The sequence below is a fragment of the Dendrobates tinctorius genome, unplaced genomic scaffold (assembly GCF_039654945.1).
Source record: "Dendrobates tinctorius isolate UK_male_01 unplaced genomic scaffold, ASM3965494v1 ptg000129l, whole genome shotgun sequence".
Classification (NCBI taxonomy): Eukaryota; Metazoa; Chordata; class Amphibia; order Anura; family Dendrobatidae; genus Dendrobates; species Dendrobates tinctorius.
The window spans coordinates 1,277,646-1,292,409 of NW_027361797.1; the positions used below are offsets into that span (position 1 = coordinate 1,277,646).

General features: G+C 43.3%; 2 protein-coding genes across 2 annotated transcripts in view; one reads left to right on the top strand and one right to left on the bottom strand.

Annotated features, from left to right (window-relative positions):
* Window positions 1–12,611, top strand: part of SNRNP25 (small nuclear ribonucleoprotein U11/U12 subunit 25) — a 121,032-nt gene extending 108,421 nt beyond the window's left edge. Inside the window, exon 7 of the mRNA XM_073542772.1 lies at window positions 10,916–12,611. The gene's annotated coding sequence lies outside the window, so the exon portion shown is untranslated. The remainder of the gene's footprint in view (window positions 1–10,915) is intronic.
* The window catches only part of GTF3C1 (general transcription factor IIIC subunit 1), a 91,463-nt gene that overhangs the window by 55,218 nt on the left and 21,481 nt on the right, over window positions 1–14,764 (bottom strand). The window contains exons 12-14 of the mRNA XM_073542764.1: window positions 13,398–13,551; window positions 5,373–5,476; window positions 2,718–2,890 (exon numbers count right to left, since the gene is read on the bottom strand). Of these exons, the coding sequence (XP_073398865.1) occupies window positions 2,718–2,890; window positions 5,373–5,476; window positions 13,398–13,551 (431 nt within the window). The remainder of the gene's footprint in view (window positions 1–2,717; window positions 2,891–5,372; window positions 5,477–13,397; window positions 13,552–14,764) is intronic.

The following is a 14,764-nucleotide window of genomic DNA, read 5'->3' on the forward strand; positions in this document are numbered from 1 at the left end:
TTTTTTAAACAGTGGGACTTTGTGGGGACTTCTTGCTAGGAGATTAGAGTCACACAGGCGTCTTCTAATTGTCACAGTACCCTCAGGTAACTTGAGACTGTCTGTGATCCTCCTGGAGCCGAACATTGGCTGAGCCTTTGCCATTCTGGCTATTCTTCCATCCACTAGAATGGTAGTCTTCTGTTTCCTTCCATGTCTCTCTGGCTTGGCTTTCCATTGTAAAGCATTGGAGATCATTTTAGATGAGCAGCCGATCATTGTCTGCACTTTATAAGTTTAACCTTTTCCAATCAACTTTTTAATCAAAGTACACTGTTCTTCTGAACAATGTCTCAAACGACCCATATTCCTCAGGCTTTCAAGGAGAGATGCATGTACAACATGTCCTGGCTTCACCATTAAATTTCTTAATGATTGACCTCACTAATTGATCTCCACACCGATTATATTGAACACCCTCTTTCAATTAATCTAATACACAGACTCAAAGACCTGCAGATTATGAATGCCGAGTCTGGGGGTTTTCTTAGAATCTACTGCACCAACTGGTAAATTGTGCGACATGTGGTACTAGAATTTATACCAAAACCTGTGATCTCTCTGGTCATATTGGACTGATAGTATATTGAATACTACTGTAGGACTCTAAAAATATCATTAAAAGTGGTAAAGTCATTATCCCATCCTTTGAGGTCAACGTACTCCATTCTCAGGGCTTTGGATTGAGCTCTCGCCTGCCTCCATGCACATTAAATTTATAGCGCACCTCCACTTCTACAATAGAGCGACCATAGTGCAGGACCTTCCCCCATATAGTGTGGTAACCACTAAGCTGACAGCCACTGTCCTTCGTGGGCAGTCATGCACCCCATAGACAGCACAGCAGCTGCACGATCCCTATACACCGTGAAGTCTACTTCCCCCAAACTACACCACCCCTGAAGTCACCTTTCTTATAATAGCCCCATTTCTTTTTTGACCGGTGTGCGTATGACGCTGCCACATCACGGTCAAATGACAGCGCTTCCTACAAAATTAAAATAGCAGGAGATAGAATGGGAACATTTGGATCAGGGTGGGCTCCTCATCTGTGGGCCACCAGTTGTTCACCATTACCACAGGATGTCCCCACATAGTTGAAGATGAGACAGTCAGCTGTATGTAATAAGCTATAAAGGTGATTCAGAAGTATTCAGAGATTTTTCAGTAATTTTTGTGATTTACAGCTTTTTCTCATTTGAAGCTCCATTTGTGACGGCAGAACTGACGAGGTTCTGAGATTAATACCAGTACATTCACATGTCACTAGCTGGTGTCAGTGCTCTGCGAGTATACAAGCTACATACAAGACCAGTATTAACAATCCGCTTGCTGATGGACAGGTTGGGAAAGATCTGCATCTTTAGACTGTAGGTTTTCTACTCACTCGGCTGCGTTTAAGGTAGGCATGGTAAGCGGTTTCAATAAAATGTCCAGGCTATTTTATTAAGACTTCATAAACCGCTCAGGAAACCAAAACAAAAAGAAAACAGCCTTTTCCAGCACAAAGTGAAAACACAAAGAAAATAGTCCCCAAAATATTGCAGATTCACCCACTTGGATTGGTGTCCAGTTCTTGAGTCCTTAGCAAAGACCATCACACTGGAGATGTAGACACCTCCAGACAAAGACACTGAATGAGACAACTGGTCTCCATTTTATCTGTCACACCATGCCCCAGAAGTGGGGATATGTGAGCTGTTATTCCCACCGATCTCTTTGATTGCTCATAAACCTGGCCCTGATACGCCTATCAACCCTCTCACACTATATGTGTGCTGGTGCCTTCTTTCCCAGGCTTACATCACCAAAGCTACCAACCTCGATGATGCATATCTCCCCTCAAGGACCTGTCCAGTGGCCATCTTACAAAGACTAACATTGCTCATGGATTATAAAGACGAGAATTCTTTAATCAAAATTGGGACATTAGATATAACTTGGTCTCCCATGAGAATCCATTTTCCACAAGCGATATAAACATGTAACATAGATATTACATATTTGTCTGAAGATTTATATTATGGGCTTATAATGGCCATGGTCATGAGCGTGGCCCGAAAGCTTGGTTCCTCCTGCTCAGCCAAGTGTGCACGTGTTATTAATGGGGAGGGAGTAACCCACAGCCAGACACATCGAATAGTGGCTTGTCCCCCAGGAACAAAGCTGATATCCAAAATACCCAGTCCTTGCTCCCGGACATCTGCTGTTGGGAAGAATTGTCTGATCCCACACACTATTACATAGTTGTCCAGCTGCACCAAAATCAGCTTGCAAGCAATGTGTCAGGGCACCGTTAATAATTTTCATTCTATTGCAATTATATTGTACTGATTTAGACATTTTCCTTTGCGTATACGAGTCTTAACCATCAAGTCAAGAACAGTAATGGAAAAGCACTGAACCTTCTCTCATCAATCTTCAGGAGCACGCCGCTCCCCAGCATGCCGGCATGCCATGGGCGGTGCGCTCCTGCTTTACAGTTGGAAACATTGGGATTGTTGCAGCGCTGGCCTGAACGTTGTGCTCTCCATTGGTGCTATATGAAGCAGCTTTGGCACTGGAGCGATCCAGAGCTTGTAAGGACTGCACATGTTCAGCCTATGCTACTACACTGCATTATAGATGACAAGTCTTATGTTTTCTAGTAACAAAAAAAACAAAACAGAAAAGCATACCTATAACAGGATGGTAATTTTTTAACTGTGTCACTTCCATTGGGTCAGTGGGCTTCAGTGGATTTTCTGCAGTGTCACCCAGACATGCACCACGTTTTTCCTTTTGCTTCCCTTTAGATGTATCATCAGTCTCCGGTCTGCCAGGTCCTGACTGTCCTACAGGTGAGCGCGACCTGCACAATGTACCAGAGACAGAAACACAACACATAACATGTAACAAAGTCATCTGTCTTCAATGTGTACATTAGAAAAAAAATCCCGATAGACTATAAAAAGTTGCTCTAAAGGGAATTTATCACCATCATTGCATTTTTTTTGTAGGTTTTCCCAATTTCTTGACATTATTGGGGGTACATCAACTGTACCTGAGCTTTTGGATGAGCAACTCCAGAGATTTGTGTTATAGCAGACAACTAGACACAGCAAAACTCATATCATGCATTAACTCTATAGGAGTGTCGTGGGCATGCTCTGTTGACATGTGCAGGAAGATGAGAGAGATCAAATGTTCCCATCATCAATTATATTGGTGGGTCCTGAGTTATCTGCCTCCAACTTTAGAATAGAGGTGTTATTATCCTCTTGTCTTTAAAAAAATGAGGCATGATTGCAAAAAAGTGATCTCAACGATAGCCTCTGTGGCCAGAGTAAAGACTGCTGCATGTAAACATTAGCTTTTTTAACATAGTGCTATAGGATAATAATACAATTTAAAAAATATATCATGTAAAAACCTGACCAACAATTAATGATATATAACATATGATGACACAGCATTTTTTCTGAATCAGGCCAGACGTATTTCTCAGTAGGTCAGGAGACATAGGCCATTGTTCATATGAGCCTTACCCGAGTTGATGTTTGTTGTATTGTTGAAGAGCTGCTGTTTACCTATTATACCAACTCCTACAGTTTATTGTGCTCCTCTGCTCGGAGGACAGGGACATTGCACAATCAAGGCTCGCTAAAGTGTTGATTAGCTATGGTATAAAGTCCAAGAAGCTTGTTGACCTGCAGACATTGAAGGATAAACTGCAAATTGATTGAATACTTGAATAATGAGAGATTACCTCATCCCACCTTCCCCCTGATCTTGGTTTGATGGCTTAAGGACAGTTGTAAACTATAAAAAGGGGATTTGCCTCTGTTCCAAGACAGATTCTACAGGATGCCAGCTTAAGGTACCATGACCCTAGCTGGAGGAATACAGATCTGCTTCACTGACCTTCACTAAACCCTCAAAGATATTTGGAGAATCCAGGTTGGGACAATCAGGTCACCTGGCCCTATGGAAACGCTTGGAAAAGCCAGGTTGGGACAATCAGGTCACCTGCCCCCATGGAGACATTTGGAGAAGCCAGGTTCGGACCATCAGGTCACCTGGCCCTATGGAGACGTTTGGAGAAGCCAGGTTCTGACGATGAGGTCACCTAGCCCCATGGAGACGTTTGGAGAAGCCAGGTTGGGACAATCAGGTCTCCTAGCCCCCCATGGAGACGTTTGGAAAAGCCAGGTTTGGACAATCAGGTCACCTGGCCACGTACCTCAATGGAATGTCTGCTTCCTCAGCTTGTCGTTACCTCCTCTCTTTAGGTGCCCATCAAAAGCGGGGTGTCACTGTTGGCGGTAGTCGGCTCTGGAAACCCCAAAGTCGCAGCTGCTCTAATCCCAGTGAGTCAGTGTAATTTGCACCATTTTGTGTATTTGCTGGGACTGTTCTTCTATACAGTAGGTTATTGTCTGCTGGTGCCTCAATAAAGTATTGCCACACTATTTTACCCTCACTCTGAGTTGTCTGGGTATTCTGCCCATGAGGAAGGACAGCGAGCGTTCAGTGGGATGAGTCTTGGTCCATGGGGTCTTTCTAAAGACAGCCGGGCAAGCAGACGATAGTACCCACTGACCCTCGTGTACACAATATTTTTCAGAGTACTCAATGCACTTTTTAGCAAGAAAAAATGCTGCAAAAAATGTGTGCATCTTCCAGTCTGGAGGAAGCTTCCTGTGTTTAAGCAGAAGACTGACACAGCGTCCTTCCCGATTACAGAGAACTGCACAGCAGCACAGTTCTCTCTCCTCCTGCTCAATCACTAAAGCTGCATGGATCCTGCATGTCCTGGATACCTGAAGGACTTTTCAAATCATGTGATCAGTCAGCAGAAATTTCAATATTTGATAACGTAGCTTAGCTGTGTGTGTTTGATAATGTAGCAGAACTGTGTGTGTATGCAGAAGAACTGTGCGTGTATTCCGCAGTGCTGTGTGTGTGCTTGTAATATGCATGCAGCAGTGCTGTGTATGTTTGCACTGCAGAGACTGTACATAATGTGAGTGCTGTAAAGCTATATGTGTATCGTTCACATGCTACACACATTAACAATAGATCTATTACCCGGCTATATTTTTTTGTACATTTATACTAGTGATATTGACCCCTCCAATATCACTAATTTTTAGTTAGTAGGAAATATGTTTTTTTTTTATTTTGTGCTGTATAAATCTGGGGTGCGACTTCTAGTAAGATGCGTCCTATAGTCCGAAAAGTACGATAATTTACAGGCAATAGATTCCTTTCAAGCCAAACCTCCTTTTTCCATAATCTTCATGCATTCTTACTGACTAATCGTTCACAATATAAAGTTTGCTTTCACTTACCGATTCCCTGATGTCGAATTTGAAATCCGGAAACGGATTTGCTCAATGGCGCTTTTCACCAACGGATCATTTGGATTGATTGATGGATGCACAACAAACTCCACCTGTCAAATCATTTTCAGCAACTTTTAGTTAAGACCACGCAAACTATGAATAAGGCATAACCAGAATATCTTACAGTGTTGTCTACTATTTCTATGGTAAAGTACTAGAACTGGAAATAAACGGTCACCTTTCCCTTATTCTGTCGCCTGCTCTTCGTTACCAATTTTTTCTATACAGCTACAATAACAAAGTCCATATTTGCATTCAACAGCGATATGGTGGGGGATAAACATTATAGCCCACCCTTCTTGACTCGGAATGGGGAGATGCCGAGACTTGTCAACTACTCGGACAACACATTCTCAATTGCTATATTCCTCCGTGTAAAATAACAGCCTCTACTCACCTTTGGCACCCTTCCAGCGATGGCAGCACAGACTCTCCGGGGGGCTTGCGTCACATTGCTATATCACCTGAGCCCTGCAATCAATCAGTGGCAGCCTCACGCTCTCATCCTTTGGACGTAACTGACATCTGGAGGAAGCGAGAGTAGCAGGCAGCGGCTCTCATTTCTTCCAAGTGCTGCTTCACTCTGTAGGGATCATGTAGCATAACAACATCATAAAAACCCCTGTGAGGAGCTGGCCATGGATTAAAGACTATTGGACCAATGCACGTAGAGCGGAATCCACGGCTCTATGGGATGCAGACTTTTTCCAGCATGGCGCACAGGTGAAGTTTATCTTATTGTTGTGTTTTATTAGAGATTTGCTTGCTCATCAGTTTAGTGCACTAATTTCACTTGGAATGTGTTCAGTTTAAGGAATCAATGTTTCCATTCAGTGACAGTAGTCAGAGGAAGATGTGCAGGCTGGATCTAGGCCAGACACGAGATTGGTAATCAGGTAAAGCAATCATTCCATTACTTTATTAGTGTCTTGGAGGCATCAATTGAGCCATTGTTTCACATGAACCTGTACGCTGACTCTTGTATGTTAATTTGTGAATGTCTACTTATTACCTATTGCTTCAGCCCACTGTAGGTTACTAACCTACAGAACTTAGGATAAATATGCAGATTATTTGAACAATCAAACAATAAATGATCACTTCCCCCCATCTTCAAATCCTGTGGAAGAATGTCCTGAATGGGAGCTGCGGGTATAAAGTCTCTAGCTTCGTCTGCAAAGATACACTCTTCAGGAACAGCCGAAGGAACTATGGCTCCATCTGGTGGAATACAGGTCTGCTCCTCTGCCCATCACTGAATCCACAAAAGATGAATAGAGAACCCGGATTGGGACTCTGTACTAAACGTTGTTGTTGGCTGGAGTTGGATATGTATGGATATGTGCTACAGTCTGATATCCATCATCTGGATGTTGGAAATATCTTACACTGACTCAGGGGAGTGCAGGAGGTCTCCACGTCCCCTTTCCCTATCGCAGGGCCCACCGTTGTAACCAATTCCCTTCCACTTGTCTTGTTGTTTTAGTTACCGGCCTGCGGGCCGTGTCACACAGGATGGGTCCAGGTGACAACTAACAACCAGGTAATTCCAACTTGCCTGCCTGTTGTGCATGGCGTCGTTCATCACCGGCACAGAACGGTCTGACCGGTCTTGCCGGGGATGCAGAAGCCGCTGCTGACGTCACGTCTACAAAGCAGAGGCTTGCTTTCTGGTCCACTCTGTCGATGGGGCGAAACTTCTAAGATAATTCTGACTGACATCCGAATCCCCTCTGCCTAACTGGGTAGGCCGGCTGTAATCAGAATGACCTTGGAAGTCCAACGCCATCACACCAGCAGAGGGAGCTGAATCCCCAGCAGAGGGAGCTGAATCCCCAGCAGGAGCGGACTGTGACCGCTCTGCGCCAGGGAAGCATGCACCGTGCACAACAGGCAGGTACGAGGGGCGCCTGAAAACTTCGAGGCCCACCCATGAAATCTTTTTTGCAGGGTCTTGTTTTGCAATGCAATATGTTATTTAGTTAGTTGAATGGTCTCATGAGCAATATGGATTTATTTTGATTTTTTTTGTTTCCGTTACAGCATTTTATAGTTGGGTCGCAAGGCTGAAATATGGAAATGGAGAAGTGTGTGAACTTTGCCAACTTCTCCATTTCCATATTCCAGCCTTGCGACCCAACTTTAAAATGCTGTAACGGAAACAAAAAAAATCAAAATAAATCCAGATTGCTCATGAGACCATTCAACTAACTAAATAACATATTGCATTGCAAAACAAGACCATGCAAAAAAGATTTCATGGGTGGGCCTCAAAGTTTTCAGGCGCCCCTCGTAAGTTGCAATTACAGTATTTTTCAGACTACAAGATGCACCAGACCATAAGACGCACGCCAAATTTTCAGAAAGAAATAGGGGAAAAAAAATTTAACGCATCAAATGGGGGTCTGTCTTACAGTCCAGAATTCAGCTTACCCTGGGGAGGGGGGATCAGCTGTGCTAGTGAAGCAGAGTCACAGGGGGTGTTTGGTGGTCCGGCGCTGATCTGACCCAAACTGGTGTGGCAGGTTCGGCAGTACTCGGTGGGGCAGAGGCTTCACCGACATTTTGTGAAAGCCTGGAGACCCTGCACATCCACTGCTGCATTGTGGTGGTCTCCAGGAAATCCCATCCCAAGACTGGTGCTGCAGGCTCGGCGGTGCGGGGGCTCTGGCGACATTTTGTGAAAGCCTAGAGCCTGCGCACTTCCATTGCCTCGATGCTGTGGCCTCCGGGAAAATGGCAGCAGGAGGCAGTGCATGCGCAGATTGAGATCTCGGCATCGAAATCGCATCCCGGCATCGGGAGACGAGATCTCAATCTGAGCATGTGTCGCCTTCGGCGGCCATTTTCACGGAAGTCACAACATCGAGTTTTCCGGAGGCCACAGCATTGAGGCAATCGAAGTGCGTGGTCTCCGGGCATTCACATAAAGTCACTGGAGCCCCCACATCACCGAGCCTGCTGTACGGGTGGGAGTGAGATCATCACCCTACAGCGCCAGACCACAGGAAGAATCGCCCGACTCCTGCTGCTACCTCGCTAATTGTAAGTATGGTATATTCCGACTATAAGAAGCACCCACTTTTTACCCCCAATTTTTTGGGTAAAAAAGTGCGTCTTATAGTCCGAAAAATACGGTACCTGCCTGTTAGTTCTTAGATACACTTATGTTTTTTGTAAAGTCCCAGAGACCTGCTTTAAGGACTAAAGTCTTGGGCTTTCATTTTCACCTACTGCTCCATTCGACTCTTTTACAGCGGTAAAAGATCTACATTTATTCGCACGCAAGCTTGTACTAAAAAAACTACATGATAGAAACAAGCAAGAGGATGAATGGAGCACTAAGGAACTTGAAGCCATCTCCATTTTGGAGGAATTGAGTGAAGAGTGTGAAAGACCAACCAGAGGGGGTAAGTTTATGCCCCCGGTCCCCAAGAAATTTCCTCCATTGAATTTATACTCCAATGTGGAGTTGTTTGTCAAGCTGGTTTCGGAGGAGTTTGAGCATATTCCTAAATATATAGGCCATGGCAATCTCACCTTTGTCCAAAGGGAAGCCCTGAAAGAATTAAAAAACCTTAAAGAGGTAGTTATCAAGCCTGCGGACAAAGGTGGGAATGTTGTTTTATGGCCAACTGTACTCTATGAAAGAGAAGCTCTAAGACAACTTAGAGACAGTGTCTATTACCAAAGATTGACATTCAATCCAACTTTGAAGTATCAGAAGGAAATTCTATCAATCCGACATAAGGCTTTTGAGGATGGGCTTATTACCAAAGATCTAAAAGATAATCTGATACCAGAATTTCCAAAGGTGGCGTGCATTTATTTTACACCTAAAGTGCACAAGAATAGTACAACACCTCCAGGGCGACCAATAGTGTCCGACAAGGGGAGCCTCTGTGAGATAATCTCACAGTATTTTGATTTTTAATTAAAACCTATGGTGACTGACTTACCGTCTTATGTTAGAGGTACGGGTGATGTTTTGAAAAAGGTAGATGGAATTCCCATGGATACTGATATGTGGCTGGTCAGTTTCGATGTAGAGTCTCTCTACACGTCAATCCAACATGTTGATGGTGTGGAGGCATCTAGGATGCATTTAGGAATGACGGATCTTGGTAGTGTTACTCCGCTATGTCCTGGATCATAACTGTTTTATACTTAAAGATAACATCTATCTACAGAAACAGGGTACGGCTATGGGGGCGGCATTTGCCCCCTCATATGCCAACCTCTTTCTAGGCATGTGGGAACGTAAGATCTTTTCCACAAACCCAATGGCATATATTGAGAAGGTCCTGTTCTGCGTCCGTTATATTGATGATATTCTCATGATCTGGCAGGGGACAGAACAGGACCTTCTCAATTTTCGGGATATGCTGAATGATAACTCCATGAACATTAAACGGACATGTAGTTACAGTCAGACTAGCATAGACTTTTTGGATATGATGATATCCAAAGGTGAGGATGTTTTTTTGCACACCAATGTCCATCGGAAAGAAATAGCTGTTAACTCAGTCCTACATGCCACGTCCTCACACCCTAAGTCTCTCATAGACAGCATTCCAACGGGTCAATTCCTTAGGGCTAGGAGGATTTGCTCCACTGAGAAAGCCTTCCAAGAGCAGGCTGGAGATTTGTCTCAAAGATTCAGGGCTAGAGGTTATTCTAATCGTAGTATAAGAAGAGGCCTTAATAAAGCCAGTCGGGTTAACAGGAGAGATCTGTTGGTTCCTAAGAAGAAAAATACTAATGACCTTCAAAAAGTGAGATTCATAGGGACTTATAATAACAGATGGAGCGAGGTTAGGGAAGCCTTGGAAAAATACTGGCCTCTACTTCAGACTGACAAAACTCATTGAAAAATATGTGTCAAAACAGCCGTCTATCACCTTTAGAAGGTCAGAAAACCTTAAAGATCACTTGGTACGGAGCTTTCACAGTGGCCCTAGACCTAATAAGGTATTTGGATCGAAGGGTCAGAAATGGTTTTTTTCCCAAACATGACACGAGCATCCACATTCTCTTCCAGTGATGGAAAGAAAACATTTGACATCACTCAATACATTACATGCAATACAACGGGAGTAGTATATTACGCAACATGCCCGTGCATGAAAATTTATGTAGGGATGACCTCGAGACCATTGAAAGCTCGAGTCAGAGAACACTATAGGGACAGCAAAAATGCATGCGAAATAGATGACAGCACAATTTTGAAACCCCTACCCAAACATTTTAAGGCAGTGCATGACTGTAATCCCAAATTATTGAGCGTAATGGGTATTGATAAAATCCATGTGGACCAAAGAGGTGGAAATGTGAGAAAAAGACTGGCACATGTAGAGACACAATGGATATATAGAATAGATTCAGTACAACCGAAAGGCCTCAGTGAGGTTCTGAGTTTTTCCCCCCTTCCTTTAGTGTGGTTTTCTGGTATTTTCTTTTAGAATTTTAATATGTAGTTTGTTTTTCAGATTTTTCGATATTGGGCTATCTGGGAATATCGTGGTGGTGATGGTTCCAGTCACTAGGATTGCTCCCTGGAGAGATGGCTTATTACTGTATGTCCCTATGAAGAAAAGGTGTAAGGATGTGAAGAACTGAGTATGATGGGACGAGGGAAGTCTGTACCCTTGGACTTCCATGGTGACTACTGTGGATTGAAAAGTTCTCTTTGGGAAACAGGAATGAAGATGAAACCGTGTGGAACATTGTTATGTTTCCATGTAATCTCTCCTTTTGAGCATAGTGAATGTAATCAGTGCACATAATGTCTGTGTATTAGTAATTTTGTATAGTTAATATATATTCTCTTTGTGTATCCCTAGAGGTATAATTGCTTAGATGCTATTTTATACATATGAAGATAGTGTGGGTATTATGTACCCTATGTAGGGCCTAATACATTGGGAGCTGTCGGTTAACATATTTAGATATATATACTCTTTTTCCCATATATCATTATACTAAGCTTGTGTGTCTGGTTAATACTTGTGGGCATGGATGCACACCGTTCTCTATATATATATTTTTTACATTTTTTGTTAGTCTTATACATAGATGGGTATGTGTACATATGTATGCGGTTCTTTCATATATCTTAAGTACCACTGCAGAATAAAAAAGACACTGTGCACTGATCTTATCTATGTTTATACTCTTAAGCGCGGTGTGCACACATGTGGATATGGTTTTCTGACTCTCACTTTGTGGCATCGTCCGCCTGGCCTGCTTGTGTGGCTTCTCTATCCTGACACGGCGGATGGGGGTATGGCCAAGCGGCTGACGGCGAGGTCACGTGGTGAGGTGTGTAACCATGGGGACGCGGCGTCCTGAGAGGTTTCCTGCTTCCTCCCTGTTCTGACGTGTCAGACGGGGGAGTGGCGGAGCTGTGGGCGGGCGCACCCAATGGCGGCGTCACACGCCAGATACTGCAGGCCTTTGAGGTAATTATCCCAGACCGCGGGGCTATTTAAGGGCACACAAGACCTATAGCCATATTACTCACCGCCCTGAGACAAAGCTAGAGCGAAATGCGCGTCGGGGATCTGCGCTCAATAAGGTTGTATGTTTTCGTGTATGCTCTATGCACTTTACTGTTAGTAGGTAGACCTGGCTGGGGCTTGATGGTTAGTATACTGGTTACCAGACCGCCCTACATATGCTCTGATTTTTGGCACTTAGTGTTGGATTTATATATCTGTACCGCTGCACTCTGCAATTTATGTACCTTTTAGATATTATAGGTCTCTCTCTCTCCTTTATAATCTTTATGATACATGTATCTAGAGAGCAATTTTTTCATTTACATCTATATATGCATGGAGCACTAGTAACTGAGTGATTAGTTACACTCTAACTTGAGTATTGTTGTGGGTTACTACCTATTTGTGAGATATTTTTTCACTGGGATTATATTAGTGCAAACTGGTGTGGATATTGTGTCATTTATAGAGAGCTTTACTGAAGAACATTTAGTGGAGCATTTATGCATGTTTGCAGCCATTACACTATGTCTATATCTATGTACTGTATGCTCTGCTGAGGTGTTTGTTTGACATGAGGCAATATATGCACTTTCCTTATTGGGGGGCATTGGACATGTATCTCCTTTTAGTGTTTTTATGTTTATATGATTGCTATAATAAAGGTATTGACTTTATGGCATTACTTCTCTTTTCGTTTTGGATTTTTTTCTGCTTGAAGGACTGTTGTTGCTGGCTGGAGTGGGATACATGTGCTACGGTCAAGATATTTGTCGTGTGAAGGAGCATGGACTGTACCGGAAGGAGATAAAAAAAGCTGTGGGACAATCAAAAGTCAGAAGACAGTGGGTATGGATGGGATCCTGTAGACTGTGGACATTGCATTGTGACCATCTACTCTCAATTTCTGTAAGATCGTGGACTTAAGGAATAAAAAATAGTTGCATTGTTAACATTGTTGTGATTATTACAACCCACAACCTCAGATCTTCACATCCCCATTAAGAAGGTGCAGGGGAAATGCATATGTGGAAAAAATCCACGCCTAAAGCTAGTCGTATACATTAGATGGCTAACAGCCATCATTGGTGACTCTCCCATGCGCTCCTATGACCTCAATGAAAAAGCCACCAACTACATGTTGGCCGGTGGCTTATGTCCAGGAGAACAAAATTCAGCAGTTCTCAATTTGACATCCATGATCCACATCACTACCGACCACCACTTGGTCCATGCCCCATACACATTAGATTATTGGCTGAATCGGTCTGTGTTAGTCTAATGCTTATGAAGGGATTAAATCAACTGTTGAAAGAAGTTGGACCCCGATATTTATTTGGGTAACTATTTCCGTTCAATGAAACTACAGTAAAATATTACCTGTCAAGGTCTCCATGACTGGAGAAGTACAGGCATAGCAGGCGGCCATAGTGTAGTGTGCATTGTGTAACAATGGTAAGAATGAACATACCTTTTTGCTGACGCCATCTTGCACGACCACAGTGTTGTACAGTCTAAGAAGTCCTTCCTGAGAAAGCCTCTGGACCAATCTCCGGATGGATTTTTTGCAGCATTTTGTAGAAACTCCATCCTGTTTTTCTTGCTCCAAAATCATTTTTTGAAGACTGCAAACATTAAAAATTCAAGGTTAAAGGAGTTGTCTACAGTTGTACTCATTCATTCATTTTAATTAAATTTGTGTATCATTATATAATTACTAGCTGAAGAGCCCGGCGTTGCCTGGGCATAGCAACCAACTGTGGTTAGTTATAACAAATTATAATGATTATATTGCACATAAAAACCGTGCATCTAGTCCTATTCTGTGTGATACTGTGTGCTGTGCTGCGTATCTAATCCTATCCTGTGTGATACTGTCTGCTGAGCTGTGTATCTAATCCTATCCTGTGTGATACTGACTGCTGAGCCATGGATCTAGTCCTATCCTGTGTGATACTGACTGCTGAGCCGTGTATCTAATCCTATCCTGTGTGATACTGACTGCTGAGCCATGTATCTAATCCTATCCTGTGTGATCCTGGGCTCCCCCTGCAGTCTGTGTCAGAGGGCGGTCTGTGTTGGCACGGTAATAAATTGTGTTATTTCCAGCTTTACAGAAGGACGATAACACCATAGAAATGATAAGAATAATAGGCCTCCGTTACCACAACTGTCTACAAAGAAAACTGTTGCTGATAGCAACCAATCACAGCTCATTTTTCATCTTTTAAACAGCTCTGGGACAGCGTGGCGAGTTTTGAGTGGCGACTTTTGTGTTTTGACTTTTATGTGGCGAGGTTGGTGTATGTGTGGTGAAATGTATGCTGAGGGTTGTATATGTGTTGAAGCACGTGGTAGTGTGTGGCGCATTTTGTGTGTATGTACGTATCCCCATGTGTGGTGAGTATCCCATGTCAGGGCCCCACCTTAGCAACTGTACGGTATATACTCTTTGGCGCCATCGCTCTCATTCTTTAAGTCCCCCTTGTTCACATCTGGCAGCTGTCAATTTGCCTCCAACACTTTTCCTTTCACTTTTTCCCCATTATGTAGATAGGGGCAAAATTGTTTGGTGAATTGGAACGCGCGGGGTTAAAATTTCACCTCACAACATAGCCTATGATGCTCTCGGGGTCCAGACGTGTGACTGTGCAAAATTTTGTGGCTCTAGCTGTGACGGTGCAGTTGCCAATCCCGGACATACATACGTACATACGCACCCACATTGAGCTTTATATATTAGATAATCGTAATGACCTGGACAATCAGGCTATCATGTCATTTTTACCACACAATGAACACTAAAAACAAAACCCCAAAAAACAATGCCCTCTCCGC